The sequence below is a fragment of the Amblyomma mixtum genome, chromosome 1, assembly GCF_055824585.1.
Source record: "Amblyomma mixtum isolate Tamu chromosome 1, ASM5582458v1, whole genome shotgun sequence".
In the NCBI taxonomy this organism is placed as follows: domain Eukaryota; kingdom Metazoa; phylum Arthropoda; class Arachnida; order Ixodida; family Ixodidae; genus Amblyomma; species Amblyomma mixtum.
This window is the reverse complement of record NC_143012.1, coordinates 69,072,002-69,094,055: the sequence shown is the minus strand read 5'-3', so window position 1 is coordinate 69,094,055 and position 22,054 is coordinate 69,072,002. Positions and strand designations below refer to the sequence as shown.

Here is a 22,054-nt window from a genome sequence, read left to right as displayed (position 1 = left end):
CGTACCTGTGAGAAATTCTTAAGCAACGCTAAGTGATCGAATACCCGCCCACGTTTTAGCAAAAAAGAAAGAAAAAAACGAATGAGCTCCCCATGAGTACACCTTGTCTTGGCTTGTCTTGACAATGGCGAGAAGCGCGATTGTCGCCATCTTTTGGCATTTCTCATTACTTTTGCTTGGGGCCTCCGAAACGGCCGCACGTTTGTGCTCCCGAAGACGTCATCCCTGCTGTTTCTTGATAAAGTTCACTTAAAAAAAGTTGCGCACGGCGGTTCTGGTATAGAAGCATTAACCGTGTTACAACCGCGTTACTGGTAGTGATATTTTTTCGGTGAAAAAAGCTTGAGCATGAACCCCGAGTAATCTCTCAACTTGGAAACAAAACGAAAAATTCGCATATAAGACGCACCCTTGTATAGGACGCACCAGCAAGATTTTTGAAAAAAAGCCGCGTCTTATATACCAGAAAATACGGTAGTGTGAGGCAGAAGCTTGGAGGCTGGTAGAGATGCCGGAAACAAACAAAAAGAAAATGGCACAGGGAGTTTGGTGCATTGGGAACCAGTTGCTAATTTGTCACTCCCCCCCCCCCCCCCCCCCCCCCCCCCCCCATACACCGTATAAACGCATGTAAGGGCCGCACTTTTTTTTTTCCGGATTCGAGGGCCAATTTTCGAGGTGTGGCTCATACACGCGATTTGCGAAATTTTTTTTTTTAAGTGAGAACACACCAATCGGAATGAACGGCATTTATTCTGCGTCCAATTGTCACTTGCGGAGTGTTTCGACTCTTGAGCTGGTGCTGTGCTCTGGTGCGCGCTCATCCCAAAAGAAGCCGCGCAGCACGACCGCTGTCAACGCGTAGCCATTGTTCCGCACTTCCACCACGTAAGAGAGCAGCTCTTCTTCCATTTCGGGAAACTCGTACGGCTTGCCTCTGAAAGCGGGCTTTTTGCAGCTTGTGTTTCTCAATGCATCCTTCTGGTTGCACCATCATCGGACGCACTCCTCGGCCGCGTCGAATTTCCTGCCCGCTGCACGCTTTCGTGTTCGAGAGCTAACTCCCAGCCATGTAGCTGTTAAGGTGCTTGCCCATCGTTCTGAAACTGCAAAGTTCGGCGGAAGCATGCGAAAGCTACAGCCACCACAACTACGTCGAGCACGCTAACACGCCACAAAAACAAAAGGCTGGAGCTGGCGATGCTGATGTCGATGTGGATGTAGATGGCGGGAGAGCGCGGGGCAGAAAAAAGTTTACGATAATGATGATGATGACCACGGCCTCGGGCGCCACCCATGGACGGCACTTGGAAGCTCCTGTGCGCGTGCGTGGCCTTTCGTGATCAAGTGCACTTAGACCGATTAAGCGCGATCAAGCTCACAGCCGGAGCTGATCGCGGAGGCCATGGCGCATGCACTAAAGAGGAAGGTGCACTGAAGAGGAATCTGAACTCATCTTTTTGCTGCAGGAACTCCATCTACACATTCCGAGCATTCTTAGAAACTTCGATTTACTGCCCTGCGTGGCCGATTTTCCTAATTAAATCGAATTAACGCCCGGCTCCCGCCTTTTTTTTTTAATTCTGCCTCGTACAGTGGGCGGAGTCGACCAACGCGGGGAGTGCCTTTCACCCAGTCCCGTGGCGGCTTGCCGCTCTGCCATCGGCGGAGTAATACGTAGTAGTCCGTAGAAGCAAATAGTCCGCGCGTATTTTTATTTCTGCAGGCTTATTTTGCGGTTATATTATCTGCAAATGAAACTATTTATTCACGGAAACCTAAAAAACAAAATGAAGCGAAAGCAAAGCCTCCACGGGACTGGGTGAAAGGCACTCCACGCGTTGGTCGACTCCGCCCACCGTACGAGGCAGAATTAAAAAAAAGTGCGGGAGCCGGGCGTTAATTCGATTTAATTAGGGAAATCGGCCACACAGAGCAATAAGTCGCAGTTTCTGAGAATGCTAGGAACGTGTAGATTGAGTTTCCGCGGCAAAAAGACGAGTTCAGATTCCTCTTCAGTGCACCTTTAAAAGGCTATTCCCACCTGGGTCGTGGAAAGTTAGGGTGCGGCCCTTACATGGATTTATACGGTACTAACACCGCAGCCTGATGGCCATTGAGGTTGACACTGAGAGCTGGGCAGTGGCTAGTCTCTGCAATTGTGATGTTTGTAGTGATGTGAAGCATGCAGTTCTGGGGCTCGTGCAAACTTTGCAGGGAGTGCTTTTAAAAGGGTAGAGGGGAACGGGGTTCAGTACTGCGATCACTGACACTTCGTTGTCGAGGACAACTGCAGGAAGCCTGAAAGTTCTCTCTCGCAGGTTTGTTTGTAGACTGGAAGGAAAGGGGCTGGCTACAAGCGAGAAAATGTGGCAGTGCAGTCAGGATCAGTACGAAGCTGATAGTTTTCGTGCCGGTTTATTGAAACAAACGGATTTTTCCTCTGGTGCGGTCCGTCATTCTCAGAGAAGAGTATTGATGAAGGATGCAGGGATGAAGAAGCCAGCTATTCTCGTCTACAGTGAAACCTCATAGTAGCGAATATAGGTAAAAAAAAATTCTTAAGATAGTTGGGATAAAGCTTAAAGGTGCACTGAAGAGGATTCTGAACTTGTCTTTTTGCCGTGGGAACTCGATCTGCACGTTCCTAGCATTCTTAGAAACAGTGACTTATTGTCCTGTGTGGCCGATTTCCCCAATTAAATCGAATTAACGTCCGGCCCTTTTTTTTTTAATTCTGCCTCGTACAATGGGCGGAGTCGACCAACGCGTGAAGTTCCTTTCAGCCAGCTCCGTGGAGGCTTTGCTTTCACTTTATTTTGTTTTTTAGGTTTCCATGAATAAATAGTTTCATTCGCAGATAATATAGCCGCAAAATAAGCCCGCAGAAATAAAAATATGCGCGGACTATTTGCTACTACGGACTACTACGTATTACTCCGCCGATGGCAGAGCGGCAAGCCGCCACGGGACTGGGTGAAACGCACTCCACGCGTTGGTCGACTCCGCCCACCGTACGAGGCAGAATTAAAAAAAAAGGGCGGGAGCCGGACGTGAACTCGATTTATTTAGGGAAATTGGCCACACAGGGCAATAAGTCGCAGTTTCTAAGAATGCTAGGAACGTGTAGATCGAGTTCCCCCGGCAAAAAGACAAGTTCAGATTCCTCTTCAGTGCACCTTTAAAATTTTGCTGAGAACTAGTGCTGGGGAAGCAAAATTTAGTCGGCGAAAAAAACGGCGACTGGGAGAGACCTCTTCCTTAGCTTTAACGTAGTTTCGAAGCCGCTCGCGGTGGTTGCAGAGGCCGCATAAAACGGAGTGGCGCTTGCCAGTGACGATGGCTTCCCCGCACAGCACTGCAGCATGTGGAATGCCAGCATTCCATAAAAAATCGCATAAAAAATCGGGACGCCAGGATGAAAGCCATCTTCATTTTTGCCACCTCCACTCCGTGACAGTTGATGGCTGCCAGAAAGCTGCAACAACCGACTGTCGCTGGTTCCGGGACACTGTCGACAGGTGTGAGAGGCACAAACGGGTGCCGGCTATCTGGCTATCAGCTGTTCTCGCAGATTTATCTTCTGTCTCGCTGTTGGCAAATGCGAGACAGTGCGCTAACTGTGGTGCGAACACTTGCTGCACCACGATCGGTCACCCGTGTAGTGAGGCAAAGCCTGCCACTTGCCGTCCGAGCGGGCACAGGTTGGCTCCCGGGAGTCCAATATATACATTTTATAGCTAGCCAGCCATGTTCGACATATGAAGTGTGTTTGTTAAAATTATTGAGAAACAGTTCGATATAGAATGATTCATAACATTTGTGTTCGTTATAACGAGCTGCTTGCGCTGTATGTTTAAATATGCCACCTTTCCGTGTAAAAAACAGTTGGTGGTAGCGTGCTCATGTGGTGTCCCTTTCTTGTTAGTGTCCTTGTTGCACCGCCGTTCATTTCATCATGCGCCAACTCGCCCCTCAGGCCATTCTTCTGATGTTATGACGAGGTTTGACTTTCTGTTTTCTTGCCTGTATAAGTTGCTGTAGCGCGCTTTATCCGAGTAGGTTAGAGTAGGTTAATCTTTGTTTGGATTTCAACTGCACTGTTGCCGTCCTAATGCCATCACTTTGTTCTTTCTTCCCCTTGCATCTTGTTGCCGCTGCGCCTCCAGGACCGGGCTGCAATAGCGAGCAAGCAGAAGCAGGTGGAGAAGCTGGAGGCGGAGGTCGCGGAGCTTGAGGAGCAGAGCGAGAGGGACGCCGAAGCAGTGGCCGCCGCGCACAAGCACTTCCAGGCCGTCAGCGCTGGCCTCGCGAGCAACGCGGAAGGAGAAGAGGCCACGCTTGCTGAGCAGCTCAGGGGTGAGGGGCTCGCACACTGTGTCGGTTGTTGCAGTCATGGAAGTCGTGTCCAGCTCAGCTTTATTTATTTAATTAGTTTGTTTATCTATCTATCTATCTATCTATCTACAGTGGAACCTCGATTATACGACGTTCAGGGGACCGCGCGAAACCGTCGTATAATCCGGGTGTCGTATAATCGAAAATCAAAAAATCCCCCCCCCCCCCCCCCTCCTCCCCGGGGCCCCTCTTTTCGCGGCGAAATCTCGATGAAACGGGGCGAGAAAAAACATTTTATTTAGGAAACATTCAAAAGAAAAATAGCTGCAGACAGTTCTGTGCCGCCAGTGTTGGAAAGCAACAACACAAAAAGCGCCGTGGACGCCGCTGTCCTCGCTTCGGCGAGCCCGGCCTCGCCCGCTTATCTGTTTTTTCAGCAGCGTCTGCTCCGCTCCGGCTGCGGCGCGCGTCTTATCTTTTCTCTTTATCTTTCCTCTGATCTTTTAACTCTCGTCTATCTGCACTTGGCAGCGGTGGTGGCTCGGCTGGAGCCAGTAGGCAGGGGCCCCTGCACTTTCCTTTTCATCCTTCTCTCAGTCGCAACAACAACAACGCGCAGGCCGGGCCTCCTCGGGACTGCACAGGCTCGACGAAAAAGAGAGCGAGTGCACTTGGCGGCCTCGGCAACGCTATCTTCAGCCGCAAAAAAGGGGGTGCTTAGATTCGCACGCAAAGTTTTTTTTTTGAAATTTTTTCCCGGCCTGCGTTTGCTGACGACCTTTTTTGACGGACGTAGAGCCAGCCGTCGTACGAAGCGGGGTCCTTCTAAAATTTGCGTCGTATAACCGAGGTTTTTAATTCATTGTCTCTATGGGGGTTTTGCCGGGACCGCACAAATTCGTCGTAAAATGCGGGTCGTCGCATGACCGGGGGGACGTATAATCGAGGTTCCACTGTATCTATCTATTTATCTATCTTATCTATCTTTGTTATCTTATCTATCTTTGTTATCTTTGTTATCTTATCTTTCTATCTTAACCTTCTATCTTATCTATCTCTTATTTATCTATATCTTATTTATCTCTCTTGTTTATCTATATCTTATTTATCTATCTCTCTTATTTATCTATTTTATTTAAGATGGGACTGAGGGCCTTTCAAGCTGCTTCATGCAACTTTTGCCTCAGTTTCCACCATTTTTTTTTTAAATGGAAAATAAATCAAATGAAATCTGTCTTATCTATCTATCTGCTCTTATCTATTGATCTTATCTATCTTATCTATCTATCTATCTATCTATAAAATACTGCGGACTTGTCACAAGTTCAAGCAAGAGACAGGGGGATACATAGGCAGCAGAAACAACGAATCATGACATCGACATCGGCAAACACAAAAAGGTCAGCAAGAGCAATGAGTTATACAATATTTACAACAAAAATTCCAAATACAGTGCAGTCCACTTATAACGATACCACATATAACGATACCACATATAACGATATATCGGTTATAACGATAAGTTGACTTAAGAGTATCAACTTATGCGTTGAGGCTATGGAAAAAAAAACATATATAACGATACGTCCGTGACCGAATATCGGATACAACGATCAGAATTTTTTCTTCTGGACATCGTTTTCCATGCTGAGCGTGACATCCGCGGTGCAAAATTCCCTTGAACGATGCCGAGATCGGGCGAAAACTTCGGATACGCAAGTTCGCCGTGCCTGCCGCCATTTTTTTCGTGCGCGCCGATTGCGAAAGCCACGGAGAGCGAGCCGTGGCCTCCGTGATCGTGGCCTCCGTGATCGTGGCCTGCGCCGCCGCCGGAGGAGATCGCGGCGGCCACAAAGCGAGCATCGCGAGTTGGCGTAAGCGCCACAAGATGGCGCGAGTTGCTCCGCGCATCGCCTAGGCTACGGAAGACGATGGGAAAGAGAGAGGGGGAAAAAAAAGAGAAGCGGGGGCGCCCTTCGCCCCTTCGCGCGCCTGTAAGAGAGGAGAACAAGCGCAGTGCCTGCAGCCGATGAGAGAGAGAGAGAGAGAGGGGGAAAAAAAAAACGAAGCGGGGGCGCCCTTCGCCCCTTCGCGCGCCTGTAAGAGAGGAGAACAAGCGCAGTGCCTGCAGCCGATGAGAGAGAGAGAGAGAGGGGAAAAAAAAAACGAAGCGGGGGCGCCTTTCGCCCCTTCGCGCGCCTGTAAGAGAGGAGAACAAGCGCAGTGCCTGCAGCCGATGAGAGAGAGAGAGAGAGGGGGAAAAAAAAAGAGAAGCGGGGGCGCCCTTCGCCCTTCGCGCGCCTGTAAGAGAGGAGAACAAGCGCAGTGCCTGCAGCCGATGAGAGAGAGAGAGAGAGGGGGAAAAAAAAAGAAGCGGGGGCGCCCTTCGCCCCTTCGCGCGCCTGTAAGAGAGGAGAACAAGCGCAGTGCCTGCAGCCGATGAGAGAGAGAGAGAGAGAGGGGGAAAAAAAAAAAGAGAAGCGGGGGCGCCCTTCGCCCCTTCGCGCGCCTGTAAGAGAGGAGAACAAGCGCAGTGCCTGCAGCCGATGAGAGAGAGAGAGAGAGAGGGGGAAAAAAAAGAGAAGCGGGGGCGCCCTTCGCCCCTTCGCGCGCCTGTAAGAGAGGAGAACAAGCGCAGTGCCTGCAGCCGATGAGAGAGAGAGAGAGAGGGGGAAAAAAAAGAGAAGCGGGGGCGCCCTTCGCCCCTTCGCGCGCCTGTAAGAGAGGAGAACAAGCGCAGTGCCTGCAGCCGATGAGAGAGAGAGAGAGAGGGGGAAAAAAAAAGAGAAGCGGGGGCGCCCTTCGCCCCTTCGCGCGCCTGTAAGAGAGGAGAACAAGCGCAGTGCCTGCAGCCGATGAGAGAGAGAGAGAGAGGGGGAAAAAAAAAGAGAAGCGGGGGCGCCCTTCGCCCCTTCGCGCGCCTGTAAGAGAGGAGAACAAGCGCAGTGCCTGCAGCCGATGAGAGAGAGAGAGAGAGGGGAAAAAAAAGAGAAGCGGGGGCGCCCTTCGCCCCTTCGCGCGCCTGTAAGAGAGGAGAACAAGCGCAGTGCCTGCAGCCGATGAGAGAGAGAGAGAGAGGGGGAAAAAAAAGAGAAGCGGGGGCGCCCTTCGCCCCTTCGCGCGCCTGTAAGAGAGGAGAACAAGCGCAGTGCCTGCAGCCGATGAGAGAGAGAGAGAGAGGGGGAAAAAAAAAAAGAGAAGCGGGGGCGCCCTTCGCCCCTTCGCGCGCCTGTAAGAGAGGAGAACAAGCGCAGTGCCTGCAGCCGATGAGAGAGAGAGAGAGAGAGAGAGGGGGAAAAAAAAAGAGAAGCGGGGGCGCCCTTCGCCCCTTCGCGCGCCTGTAAGAGAGGAGAACAAGCGCAGTGCCTGCAGCCGATGAGAGAGAGAGAGAGAGGGGGAAGAAAAAAGAGAAGCGGGGGCGCCCTTCGCCCCTTCGCGCGCCTGTAAGAGAGGAGAACAAGCGCAGTGCCTGCAGCCGATGAGAGAGAGAGAGAGAGAGAGGGGAAAAAAAAAGAGAAGCGGGGGCGCCCTTCGCCCCTTCGCGCGCCTGTAAGAGAGGAGAACAAGCGCAGTGCCTGCAGCCGATGAGAGAGAGAGAGAGAGGGGGAAAAAAAAAGAGAAGCGGGGGCGCCCTTCGCCCCTTCGCGCGCCTGTAAGAGAGGAGAACAAGCGCAATGCCTGCAGCCGATGAGAGAGAGAGAGAGAGGGGGAAAAAAAAAGAGAAGCGGGGGCGCCCTTCGCCTTTTCGCGCGCCTGTAAGAGAGGAGAACAAGCGCAGTGCCTGCAGCCGATAAGAGAGAGAGAGAGAGGGGGAAAAAAAAAGAGAAGCGGGGGCGCCCTTCGCCCCTTCGCGCGCCTGTAAGAGAGGAGAACAAGCGCAGTGCCTGCAGCCGATGAGAGAGAGAGAGAGAGGGGGAAAAAAAAAACGAAGCGGGGGCGCCCTTCGCCCCTTCGGGCGCCTGTAAGAGAGGAGAACAAGCGCAGTGCCTGCAGCCGATGAGAGAGAGAGAGAGAGAGGGGGAAAAAAAAAACGAAGCGGGGGCGCCCTTCGCCCCTTCGCGCGCCTGTAAGAGAGGAGAACAAGCGCAGTGCCTGCAGCCGATGAGAGAGAGAGAGAGAGGGGGAAAAAAAAAACGAAGCGGGGGCGCCCTTCGCCCCTTCGCGCGCCTGTAAGAGAGGAGAACAAGCGCAGTGCCTGCAGCCGATGAGAGAGAGAGGGGGAAAAAAAAACGAAGCGGGGGCGCCCTTCGCCCCTTCGCGCGCCTGTAAGAGAGGAGAACAAGCGCAGTGCCTGCAGCCGATGAGAGAGAGAGAGAGAGGGGGAAAAAAAAAAACGAAGCGGGGGCGCCCTTCGCCCCTTCGCGCGCCTGTAAGAGAGGAGAACAAGCGCAGTGCCTGCAGCCGATGAGAGAGAGAGAGGGGGAAAAAAAAAACGAAGCGGGGGCGCCCTTCGCCCCTTCGCGCGCCTGTAAGAGAGGAGAACAAGCGCAGTGCCTGCAGCCGATGAGAGAGAGAGAGAGAGGGGGAAAAAAAAAACGAAGCGGGGGCGCCCTTCGCCCCTTCGCGCGCCTGTAAGAGAGGAGAACAAGCGCAGTGCCTGCAGCCGATGAGAGAGAGAGAGAGAGGGGGGAAAAAAAAAACGAAGCGGGGGCGCCCTTTGCCCCTTCGCGCGCCTGTAAGAGAGGAGAACAAGCGCAGTGCCTGCAGCCGATGAGAGGGAGAGAGAGAGGGGGAAAAAAAAAACGAAGCGGGGGCGCCCTTTGCCCCTTCGCGCTTGTAAGAGAGGAGAACAAGCGCAGTGCCTGCAGCCGATGAGAGAGAGAGAGAGAGGGGGAAAAAAAAAACGAAGCGGGGGCGCCCTTCGCCCCTTCGCGCGCCTGTAAGAGAGGAGAACAAGCGCACTGCCTGCAGCCGATGAGAGAGAGAGAGAGGGGAAAAAAAAAACGAAGCGGGGGCGCCCTTTGCCCCTTCGCGCGCCTGTAAGAGAGGAGAACAAGCGCAGTGCCTGCAGCCGATGAGAGGGAGAGAGAGAGGGGGAAAAAAAAAACGAAGCGGGGGCGCCCTTTGCCCCTTCGCGCTTGTAAGAGAGGAGAACAAGCGCAGTGCCTGCAGCCGATGAGAGAGAGAGAGAGAGGGGGAAAAAAAAAACGAAGCGGGGGCGCCCTTCGCCCCTTCGCGCGCCTGTAAGAGAGGAGAACAAGCGCACTGCCTGCAGCCGATGAGAGAGAGAGAGAGAGAGGGGGAAAAAAAACGAAGCGGGGGCACCCTTCGCCCCTTCGCGCGCCTGTAAGAGAGGAGAACAAGCGCAGTGCCTGCAGCCGATGAGAGAGAGAGAGAGGGGAAAAAAAAAAAACGAAGCGGGGGCGCCCTTCGCCCCTTCGCGCGCCTGTAAGAGAGGAGAACAAGCGCAGTGCCTGCAGCCGACGAGAGAGAGAGAGAGAGGGGGAAAAAAAAAAGAGAAGCGGGGGCGCCCTTCGCGCGCCTGTAAGAGAGGAGAACAAGCGCAGTGCCTGCAGCCGATGAGAGAGAGAGGGGGAAAAAAAAAAACGAAGCGGGGGCGCCCTTCGCCCCTTCGCGCGCCTGTAAGAGAGGAGAACAAGCGCAGTGCCTGCAGCCGATGAGAGAGAGAGGGGAAAAAAAAGATAAGCGGGGCGCCCCTCGCGCGCCTGTACGAGAGCAGAACAAGCGCAGTGCCTGCAGCCGTTGGATGCCGGCGTGATCGCCTATTTCAAAGCATTGTATCGGCGACGCGTGCTGGAATGGCTAATTTTAGCAACCGATCGTGTTTCTGGCACGTCAGAGCAGGCCGCAGACTTGAAGATCAAACTGCTTCAAGAAGGCGGGCTTTGTGCGCCAGGACGAAACCCCCCCCCTGACGTGGAAACTGATACGGTGGAAGCGGTGGACATTACTGAGCTCTGGGAGCACGCCGCAAATGTCGACGAAATGAATGGTACGTCCATGGAGGAGTTCCTAAGTGCAGATAGTGCTGCTACGTTCTGCGAGGAGGTCACCGAGAATGTGTTGTCACGGCAGAGTGCGGTGGCAGCAGCGACAGCGACGACGAAATTGACACTGGCCCACCTTCGACACCGATGACTACGCAAAGTGCGCTGTGCAAGATAGAATCACTGATTGACTTTATGCACGCGAAAGGGTTGCCGCCAGTGTACGCGCAGCAGCTGGATGCTATGCACACTGCAGTAGTGAAACTGCAACTGCCACGCAAGCAAGTGCCCATATCAAATTACTTTAGCGCACCTAACGCTTGAGGCACTTGTTAAACGTGACGAATAAATGGGTTGTTTCACAAATCGTACGTTCTGCAATTACTGTTCTTCAGCGCAAGTGTAAAACTTGAGTCAGGAGCTACAGAGGTAAGTTTGGCAGCCATTTTTATGGCAGTCCAGATATAGTGATGATCGGTTATAACGATCATTTTTTCCGGATTTTTCGATATCGTTATAAGTGGGCTGCACTGTAATGCGAAAAATACAAAATGATAAGAAGCATCACAACAAAATGCGTGGCACCACACAGATGAAGCACATCGATCAAGGAGGGGGAAAGATTTAGGAGTTGTGGGGCAGAGCGTTCCATTCGGAAACTGTTCGTGGGAAAAATGAGTACAGTCAAATCCACTTATAACAAATACTGAAGTGCCATGGAAATACCATTGTTATAACCAATAATTGTTATAACAGGGTTGTGCCGAAAATACCATAGAACACATGCAAAAGCTGACGGTGCCGCGACTGACCATTGTTATATCCAATATATTGTTATAACTGGTATTGTTATAAGTGGGTTTGACTGTATTTGTATGTGTTGGTGCGTGCAAGAATGGGCTGGGCGCAAGACAGAAGCTGTGTCTATGACGTGAGGGTTGCGTGGGATCTTTGTCGATATATAGTCTTCTGGTCGGGTACCTCCGCATTGTGGAGACTTTAAAACGAAAAGCTGCAGATATTGCTTGACAAGGGCAGGTAGCCGGCGATAGTCAACAATGACGGGCAGCAGGTTAGCGAAAATGCCTGAACACTCACCGTGGCTAAGTCTTAAACATTCGCATTATGCGTAACTGTCCTGAGCTTTTTTTACGTTGGAAAAAAAAACAAAAAAACACGCATGTGACCTTTGGGGTCGTCGTTCAGTATATTCGGTTTGTGTCTCCGCGATTGGTCGGCAGTGCCAGGCAGGCGGGCGCAGGCATATGAAATTTCGACTCTCCCCTAAAAATCTCTTTAAAACTTTTCCTGCGATCCTGGGGGGCGTTCGGTTATTCAGATATTTGGATAATTTGAATATTTCTTTTTCATCAGTCCTTCGAAGTCTTACTTGACGAGAGAGATACAGAGAGGGGGAAAGCAGGGATGTTAACCGGAAAGGATTCCGGTTGGCTGCCCTGCACAGGGGAATGGAATGAGGGGATTAAAGGGGGAAGAGAGAGAAGGAACGGGAAACTCAGTCACAATCTGTCAATTAAGGCAGTCTCTGGTAAAAACAAAACACTGCCTTGTAAGCCTTGATGGCAGTCGACTGTCGTGGCCACGGACCGAGGATCTTGGCCTCTGCGAAAGGGCGAGGATCAAGGCGGTCCAGAGCACAATGCAGCTTACGTCTTTCGTTCACAAAGACAGGGCACTCACACAGGAGGTGACTGATTGTCTCCTCACAGGTACAGTTTACACAAGAGGGGCTGTCGGCCATTGCGATCCAGAAAGCATATTGTCACGTAGTGGTGACTGCAGTCCGGCGAACAGGAAAACAACGAGGATGTCTTCGAAACGGAACTCTTTATTTGGGCTGACTTGCGCCCGCAAAGAACTGAATCACTCGGCGGCGGCGTAGCAACAAGCGTGCTCGGCGGTCGTCGAACAGAATGACCATCGTTGTCGGCCGTGCTCTTTTTAAAGCTGATAGCGAACATTCGAGATAAAGCTTTAGAAGTTACTAGAACATTCTGGTGCAAACTAGGATCGGCTCCGCCTGGATGCAATCAATCGAGATAAATCTAGACGCGTCTTGCGTCACAAACGAAGCGATAAGGCGGCGCGTCGGCAGCCTTGAAGCATGAACAAACAAACACTACAAACGAATGCTACAAAGATTCGCGGCATTATACACAAGCTTTTGGTGTATAAGTATAGTGTGGTCAGTTTCATAAGAAAGTGGGTACAGGAAAGGCAGGGGTTTGAGGCGTGCATGGATTTGGAGGCTCGGGTAACCCTGTAAGCTCTCCAATAGGGGTGTGCGAATATCAAATTTTTCGAATACGAATCGAATACGAATACTTGGTTCCGAATATCGAATCGAATATTGAATAATCAAGGACAGACGCATTTAACCACTACAAAACATTTATTTAAGCACCCAAGAAGATCACAGTTCAACTATCAGCGATGAAATGAGCACGAAAGGTGTGTGTGGCTGCACAAAAAGTATCAAGTGTAGAACGTTGTTCTTAGAAGAGTGGAAATATCAGAGAAGATGGCTAGTACACAGCATTGATCAAGGCTAGCTTGCAATAAGCACAAAAGCGCGTTGCTGGGATGAACATAAAAGGTTATCGAGAAGGGAAAACCCGCTGCTCCACATGGTCAGGCAGAAGTAGCTCCCTTAACGACTTCTCCAGCCGCAGAAAATGCCCTCTCGATTGACACTGAACTGGCTCGTATTGCGAAGTATTTCTTGCACAGCTCTGACTATACCAGCTTCGCAGGTATAGCCACAAAGAAGCTCATCAGCGCAGTCAGCTACTGAATGGCCCAATGTTACGCATTGCTCTGGGTTCCGCCATGTTATGTCTCGGTCGATAGGACTTGCGAACCGAAATGAACGCCGGTGCTCGCAATAGAATATTCGGCTAGATACGAATATTCGCGTCGTGTCGAATATTCGAAACAACATGAATACTTGGATTTCGAGTCGAATACGAATACTAAAAATATAATATTCGAATTATATTCGAAAATTTCGAATATTCGCACACCCCTACTCTCCAACGAAACCAGGGGTTCTCTTGTGTACCCAGTCTGGGAACTGCTCCTTTCGCTGAATGCGCGTGCTGTTACTTCTTCCCCCAGCGGCCAAGGACGACATAGCGCAGGCGGAGACGGAGAGCCGTCAGGCGGAGATGCGCCTCAAGCACTCGCAGGAGGAGGCCAAGAAGAAGCAGGCCGAGTGCAAGCAGACCGAGGCCAGCTACAAGAAGGACGAGGCCGCCAACCGGGCCATCGAGAAGGAGCTCAACGCCATCCGGGTACGAGAGGGCGCCACTGTCTCTGTTAAGGGGGGACATGGGTCTTAGAGCATTTTTTTTATTTACAGACCAAATGCAAGGAAACTGCCCAGACGTATTCGGTTTTTTTCTGCTGATTTCAAATATGCAATTTGTTTATTTCTAGGCCATTTAGTTCCTGGGATATTAATATATATCATGCCATTGTCTGCTCAAACAATAGAAAAAAAATTGGCCACCAGAAATATAGTTTTAATATGTGGGTAGATACTACAATGTGTGAGGAATGCAACACTGGAAGCAGTTTTCAGTTTTTTGTCCATGTGGACAAATGGGCTTAATAGTTAGTTTTCAAGTGAGTTAACCAGACATACAGTGCCAGAAAACACGACACACATGAAACTAACTATTAAGCCCATTTGTCCACACGGACAAAAAAACTAAAAACTGCTTCCAGCGTTGCATTCCTCACACATTGTAGTATCTACCCACATATTAAAATTAAATTTCTGGTGGCCCATTTTTTTTCTATTGTTTGAGCAGACAATGGCATGATATATAGTAATATCTCAGGAACTAAATGGCCTAGAAATAAACAAATTGCATAGTTGAAATCAGCAGAAAAAACTGAATACGTCTGGGCAGTTTCATTGTATTTGGTCTGTAAATAAAAAAGAATGCTCTGAGACCCATGTCCCCGCTTAAAGGTGCACTGAAAGAGGAATCTCAACTCGTCTTTTTGCCGCGGGAACTTGATCTACTCGTTCCCAGCATTCTTGAAAACTTCGAATTATTGCCCTGTGCGGCCGATTTCCCTAGTTTAAATCGGATTAAACGTACTGGCTCCCGCCTTTTTTTGAACTCACCGCAGACGGTGGGAGGAGTCAAGTAACGCGTGGAGTGCCTTTCAGGCCATCCGTGGCCGCTTCACTTTCGCTTTTATCTTGTTTTTTAGGTTTTCATGAATCAATAGGCCCAGTCAGAGACTACATAGCCACAAATTAGGCCCACGGAAATAAAAGTACACCTGGACTTTTTGTTTTCGCCGATCGCTACATATCACTCCGCCGATGGCAGAGCGGCAAGCCACCATGGAACTCACTAAAAGGTTGGCTGACTCTTCCTACCGTCAGCGGTTGAGTTGAAAGAAAGGCGGGAGCCGGGACGTTTAATCCGATTTAAATTAGGGGAATCGGCTGCACAGGATGATAATTCGAAGTTTCTAAGAATGCTCAGAACGTGTAGATCCAGTTTCCGCGGTAAAAAGATGAGTTCAGATTCCTCTTTAGTGCACCTTCAAGGGCTTTGGAATATCTCAGCTAGTCATGCGCAATCGATGCTTTTTGGCTTATGAAGTCTCATTAGGGTGTATTTCACTACATTCTGAATGGCTTTTCACGAGCGGAGGTCCTCGGAAGGTATTTTCCCATTTACTACATAGATGCTCGTAGATGTCCAGCTATTAGCACTTTGAGCAAGATTTTTCACGCTAGATAACAGCAGGCGTTCCTTGCGTGCTGATTTCATCTGTTTGCACGAGATTTTCCTGTGCTTTCAAGCAAACATTGCATCATCCATGCGGCATTCTGGTGCTGTAGATTGCTATCTGTCAGATGATAGTAGCACCAGTGACGAGGAAATAAACTGTTTCATTCTCAAGTGAAGATGGTGATGACACTCTAGGCAAGAGCGAGTCCGAAGGCGAAGAAATTATGGACGGGATGGTCACCAGTCCCTGCGAATGGCGTTGCATAGACCATATACCACTGGTAGCCTCCAGCAGTTAGGATGACATCAGTGGAGAAGCAGTGCATTTTATTTTGTTTATTTATTTCAACATACTGCAGGCCGTGTTGGTCAAATATTTAGGGGAATCCCCCAAGGTGGAGTAGATTTGTAATAAGGGAGTAATTACTCATTGGCATCCACCCGAGCGCAGCCATACAGCCATAGCTTTCCTTTGTAGCCGTATGGCTGCGCTCGGGTGGATGCCAATGAGTAATCACTCCCTTATTACAAATCTACTCCACCTTGAGGGATTCCCCTAAACATTTTTGACCAACACTGTTCCCACTTCGAGTTATTGATCAATTCGCTCTCGCCCTACCATAAGCTTGCCGTCCCGGGTAGCTCAATTGGTAGAGCGACTGCTCCGGTGAAGCGGTGGTCCCGGGTTCGAACCCCGGACCAGGACGAATTTTTCTTTAACTGCGAAGTTTCTGAGAAAGCTGTATAGCTTTCCTTTGTAGCCGTTTGGCTGCGCTCGGGTGGATGCCAATGAGTAATTACTCCCTTATTACAAATCTACTCCACCTTGGGGGATTCCCCTAAACATTTGACCAACACTGTTCCCACTTCGAGTTATTGATCAATTCGCTCTCGCCCAACCATAAGCTTGCCGTCCCGGGTAGCTCAATTGGTAGAGCGACTGCTCCGGTGAAGCGGTGGTCCCGGGTTCGAACCCCGGACCAGGACGAATTTTTCTTTAACTGCGAAGTTTCTGAGAAAGCTGTATAGCTTTCCTTTGTAGCCGTTTGGCTGCGCTCGGGTGGATGCCAATGAGTAATTACTCCCTTATTACAAATCTACTCCACCTTGGGGGATTCCCCTAAACATTTGACCAACACTGTTCCCACTTCGAGTTATTGATCAATTCGCTCTCGCCCAACCATAAGCTTGCCGTCCCGGGTAGCTCAATTGGTAGAGCGACTGCTCCGGTGAAGCGGTGGTCCCGGGTTCGAACCCCGGACCAGGACGAATTTTTCTTTAACTGCGAAGTTTCTGAGAAAGCTGTATAGCTTTCCTTTGTAGCCGTATGGCTGCGCTTGGGTGGATGCCAATGAGTAGTTACTCCCTTATTACAAATCTACTCCACCTTGGGGGATTCCCCTAAACAATTGTCCGACAAGAAACAGTGTCGCCCTCAAACAATGCGCAAACTTACAACTGCTTTCAAAACTGCTGTATTCCAACTGCTGTCAAGTCAGCGCATCGTTTCAGTGTGTCGTCATTTCTTGTCCTGCATTTTAGCGATTGCAAAGCGGCACGCAAAAATGAAGACGTTGGACCAACTGGCCCCTGTAACAGTGTCACCCGTACAGTATGAATGCCATATGTTCAGAGTACATTTGCTCACATGTTCACAGCGCATGACGAGGGATGGCCATTTTTAAACATTTTTTTTTGTCTTCTTTTGTTTCGTAGGCCCAGCTGAGCAAGCTGAACTATGAGGAAGGGCGCGAGGAGAATCTGCTCACCCACAAGCAACAGCTTCAGCGGGAGATCCATGGTTTGCGGCAGAACGTCGACATCTTTGAGGCCAGGTGGGTGTCCTCTTCTTGACCTGGTTCGCCAGCAGGTGTTGCCTGGCACTGCCAGTGGGCGAGAATGACACTGTCGGGAAAACTACTGCCTGGGCTCCAGTTTTCGCAGAGTTGGTGATCATATAGCCAACCTCTATGAAGCGCAACCTCTACGAAGAATACATTACAGTTACCATCTCTTGCTAGCCGTCGAAAGCACGCTCGCCTTTGCTTAATTCATAAAATAATGTATCATAATCCCAGAGGGTTCAGCTTAAGTTAAGAACAACGCAGCGAGCTATGGGAAGGAAAATGATAGGTGTAACGTTAAGAGATCGGAAGAGGGCGGAGTGAGTGAGAGAACAGACACGGGTTAATGACATCCTAGTTGAAATCAAGAGGAAGAAATGGGCTTGGGCAGGGCATGTAATGCGAAGGCAAGATAACCGCTGGTCCTTAAGGGTTACGGAGTGGATTCCAAGAGAAAGCAAACGTAGCAGGGGACGGCAGAAAGTTAGGTGGGCGGATGAGATTAAGAAGTTTGCAGGAGTACGGTGGCCGCAACTGGCGAAGGACAGGGTTAACTGGAGAGACATGGGAGAGGCCTTTGCCCTGCAGTGGGTGTAGTCAGGCTGATGATGAAGATGATGAACCCCAGACTGCACCGCGATCTTATACTTCCTCCGTCATATGTTTCATCACGAGTTGATCATGCGCATAAAATCGGCATTCCTTTCTTTAAAACAAAATGCGCAGCTGAGTCTTTCCTTCCACGAACAGCAAAGGACTGGAACCACCTTCCCGGAAGTACAGCCTCCATCAGCGTTTTTGTTCCGCCTTGGCTACCAGTGTATAATTAGAACTGAAACGCCCTGTACTCAACCACTGTATACAACCACTCCCCTCTTCAACGCCCTCGGGCCTTGAGGGTAGAATAAATGAAATGAATGGTTTGCATGACCCGTCAGTTGTCGCCCGTCCTGTTGGTCGCATTGCCCTTATCTCATTGTACATGACCCCCGTTAGTGGTTAACGAGAAGGAGCTAACAGAAAAGCGGCCATAGTAGGATACAACTTTAAAAAACAGCAGATGCTAACACTGGGCCCCGGTCCTTGGCATCCTGTATTACTCCGCTGCCCAATCTCAACAGTAAACGAAATCAGCTTTTTAATGTTTGACTGTATCAAACAGTCCACGTATCAGAATTCTCAAGCTCATAATTTCTTCTTTCTTGTGATAAGCTTCTTGTTTAGGTAGCAAGAAACGTTTAAGGGGGGACCCTGGTCTTTGAAAAAAAATGTTTATTAATGAAGTCACAGTTATGAAATTTCCAGGCCACATGTAGTTTTGTGCGCTGATTCTGGATATGTCATTTAATTTCGTGTAAAACAATTCCTTGAGCACTTGTGCAATTTTTATGCAAGTATTTTGGGAAAAGTTTTGCAGAAAATTTGCTCCAGGAAACTCGCTGAAATGCATGCCATTGGGTTCTCTTGACACCAAGGAATGCAATAAGGGTGAAATTATCATCCTGGCTATCATAGAACTTGAGTTATAGAGTTTTGAAATTGTCGCTTCAGATATGAGAAGAAAAGTGTGTATTCCTGTTTGTGAAGTGGCAGCTTCAGTACCCTATAACTCAAGTTCTATGAGAGCCAGGATGATAATTTTACCCTTATTGCATTCCTTGGTGTCAAGAGAGCCCAATGGCATGCATTTCAGCGAGTTTCCTGCAGCAAATTTTCTTATATGCTCTCTCCAAAAGACTTGCATAAAAATTGCACAAGTGCTCAAGGAATTGTTTTACACAAAATTAAATGACATATCTAAAATCAGCACACAAAAATACATGTGGCCTGAAAATTTCATTACTATATCTAGATTAATAAAATTTTCTTTTCAAGACCATGGTCCTCCCTTAAGCAGCGGACTACTTTTTCGTTGTGGAGGAATTGTGTGCTCGGAGGTTGAATGTGGGCGGAGCTTCTCTGCATACTTAAGTTCTATTCGACTATAGTTAATTGATGCATCTGGAAGCGAGTGTAGGGTATGGACGGAAAATCAACGTTTCTGGTTCCACGACGGTTACGCGATTGGTGGCTGCTACTGCATGGTTGTTGTTATGATACAGTCGAACCCGGATATATCGAATTCGAAGGGGATCGGAAAATAGTTCGATATAGCGAAAATTCGATATACAGATATAGGCTAAAACTGCACTCCCGATCATAACAAATTGTGGCTTACCGTTTGGAACAGTCGCGAATCACATAGTATGGGCGCGCAATGTGAAAGCGCTTTATTTCGCGGAAAAAAAGATCACTAATTTTGGGCTGCTTTTTCCCCTGGGAAACGAAGTTCAAAACACTGGCCTCGATCTTCTTGAGACTGTCCAGGTGCGAGAGCATAGTGCCTTCCATTTCGCCGCAACAGCGCCGAATCAGGCTAACGCTGACGCCTGTTCAGTGGCTGCGCACGGACGCGTTTCTTCGACAACACAGTTGCCCTCGTCGTCGCTGGAGTCGGCGTCTTGAACGCCAGCTACCGCTTGAACTTCGCTGTCAGCGTTAAAGTCCTCAACAGTCACTTCGGACGGAACGGCGCCGAGAAAATTGGACAAGTCGCGAAACGCGTCGTCCAAGCACTCATCGTCATCTAAATCTTCCGGACATTAATCTCCGGCCACTTCAAGGCCTGCCTTGCCAAAACAGTTGGCTACTGGGGCCTGCTTCACGTCGCGCGTTGAAACACAGGCACACACACAAAAAAAAACACGCGAGGCGCAGATGGAGCGATAAGAGCGAAGCCTATGCGAGCGGCAGTCAACGCGGCTGCGAAGGAACGACAGAGGGAAAAGAAAGAGCAGGGAGAAAGATCGGCGCTCTGGGCTTCGTTTTTTTTTTTTTTTTTTTCTGAGCTCTCTCTTTTCCCCAGACCCACGATGTGCCCACGAGCGACCGTTTTCTCTCTCTCTCTTTCCCCAAGAAGCGTGGTCGCCGCGCGTCTCCATGCGGCGCTCTCTCTTCGCTGATCTCCAATGACCTTGACGGAGCACACGCCGGCGGTACAGGAGGAGAGGAGGAGTGGGAAAGCTCGCGCCGGTGGGGCGCAAAAACGGGGAACAAAAAAAAAAAAAAGGGCCCTGCGCCTGCTGACTGCGGAAATGTTCTCCGCTGAGGCGGCTGAGGACCGGACAGGAATGTCTTTGGGGAAAGCGCACCTTCCAGGGGCGCGGCGCGGCGTTCGATATATCCAATGTCCGGCGAAAATGGAATTCGATATACAACGCAACTGTCCTATACTTTTACATAGTATTTTCAAGGGGGTAATCTGTGTGTTCGATATAGCCAGTAATTCGAAATATGCGGGTTCGATATATCCGGGTTCGACTGTAAATGAAACCTTCAAAGGACCATACGATGGACTTTATGCAGAGATATGTGTGTGGTTTAATAGTGCATAGGATTGTGGCATCATGGTGAAACTGCGTCTTACATAGTACATAAATATGTGAATGTTGACGCTCAATGGAAATCCATTGAAAGAGCGAAGGCTGCCATTTTAAATCGATATATACGAGGGGGTACCCAAAAGAAACCGGACTTATTTTTGTTTGAACTTATTTGTTCACATTTTAAGCACAGACCTTCAATCTCCTTCAAAGTATTCCCCACTTGCAATGATACACTTGTCGAATCTTTCATTCCATTTTTCAAAACATTGTTTAAATTCTTCTTTTGTGATGCTTGACAGTGCCTCCGTCGTTTTTTTCTTCACCTCAGCAACATCAGCGAAACGCTTTCCATTCACCTATTTTTTCATTCTAGGAAACAAAGAAAGTAGCACGGGGCAAGGTCGGGAGAGTATGAGGGTTGAGGAATAGGGGTCATGCCACTTTTGGTCCAAAATTGTCGCAGAGACAGGGCTGTGTGAGCAGGGGCATTGCCAAGATGGAAAAACCAGTCACCCGACCGCCACAAATCTGGCCGCTTCCACCGCACACTGTTGCCCAATCCTTTCAAAACATCCAACCAGAAAGCCTGGCTAACTGTGTGACCCTGAGGAACAAATTCTCAATGGACGACTCCTCTCTCGTCGAGAAAACAAATCAGCATTGTTTTGAGGTTTGGTTTCACCTGACGAGCTTTCTTGAGGCGAGGTGAATTTGAAGTTTTCCATTGGCATGATTGTTGCTTTGATTCAGGATTCGATTCAGGAACACTTGAGTTGTCCCCATAGCATCGTCCTTGTGCGTCTTTCTTAATATTTCAAGAGTTTCCATTCAGCTGTTTCCGAGCAAAAATCAGAACTTCACCGGCGCACGCTGTTCACGAAAATCAGCCATTGCAAAAACGGCACTCACACAAAACAGTCGTCACTCTAAAACTTTGCCTAAGCTAGTCTGACCTCCTTCAACGACGGCACTCGGCTTACTGACTCTGGAATGTTCGTTCTATGCGCTCCTAGTGGCAAAACGCGGTACCACAGAAGCTTTGCCGACCAAAAAATTTAGTCCGGTTTCTTTTGGGTACCCCCTCGTATGCTGGAAACTCATGCTCTCATGTTACCGTGCGCAAGAAATTAGTCGATTGCTTGCCTGGTGTTTCTGAGCTGGCAGGTTGCGCACGAAGGCATCTCTTTGAAAGCTGAAGTGGTTTAGCATTGTATATACTGGGTGTTGTCTTACCAGGCTTACATGGTCATTAAGAACTTAACTACCACTTTCTATACGATAGTAAGCTGGATATTTGGAACTGTACTGAAAGGTACATTGTTCAGACTGTTTCCATCGTGGGGATAGGAGTTAGGGTGTAATATCCTTACTTTGCGATTTTCTCAAAACAGAAATTCTTTACTTCGTACTGTTTTGCTACCTCAATATCTCGGCTTATAAGGCAGTTAGAACTACAATTCTTTTTGCAATAAGAAGCTTGTCGTCATTTCCATGAACTTTTGGGACAAGATCTTCAAATTTTGGCTTGGTTGGAGTTACAAAGGAATAATTATTTACCCAATTGCTGCCTACACTTTGAGGACCAAAATTCATTTGGTTTGCAAAATATTCAACGATGGCTACTCAACAATTTACTTCCAAGCTTTCGTTCTTCGCTTAGTTAAATCTTGTTATAGCAAACAGGTAAGAAATCTTGAAATAGTTCGATATAAACGAAA

General features: G+C 49.2%; 1 protein-coding gene across 1 annotated transcript in view; it reads left to right on the top strand.

Annotated features, from left to right (window-relative positions):
- SMC2 (structural maintenance of chromosomes 2) overlaps positions 1–22,054 on the top strand; it is a 95,493-nt gene that overhangs the window by 30,313 nt on the left and 43,126 nt on the right. Inside the window, exons 7-9 of the mRNA XM_089551867.1 lie at positions 4,170–4,359; positions 13,425–13,600; positions 16,784–16,902. Of these exons, the coding sequence (XP_089407993.1) occupies positions 4,170–4,359; positions 13,425–13,600; positions 16,784–16,902 (485 nt within the window). The remainder of the gene's footprint in view (positions 1–4,169; positions 4,360–13,424; positions 13,601–16,783; positions 16,903–22,054) is intronic.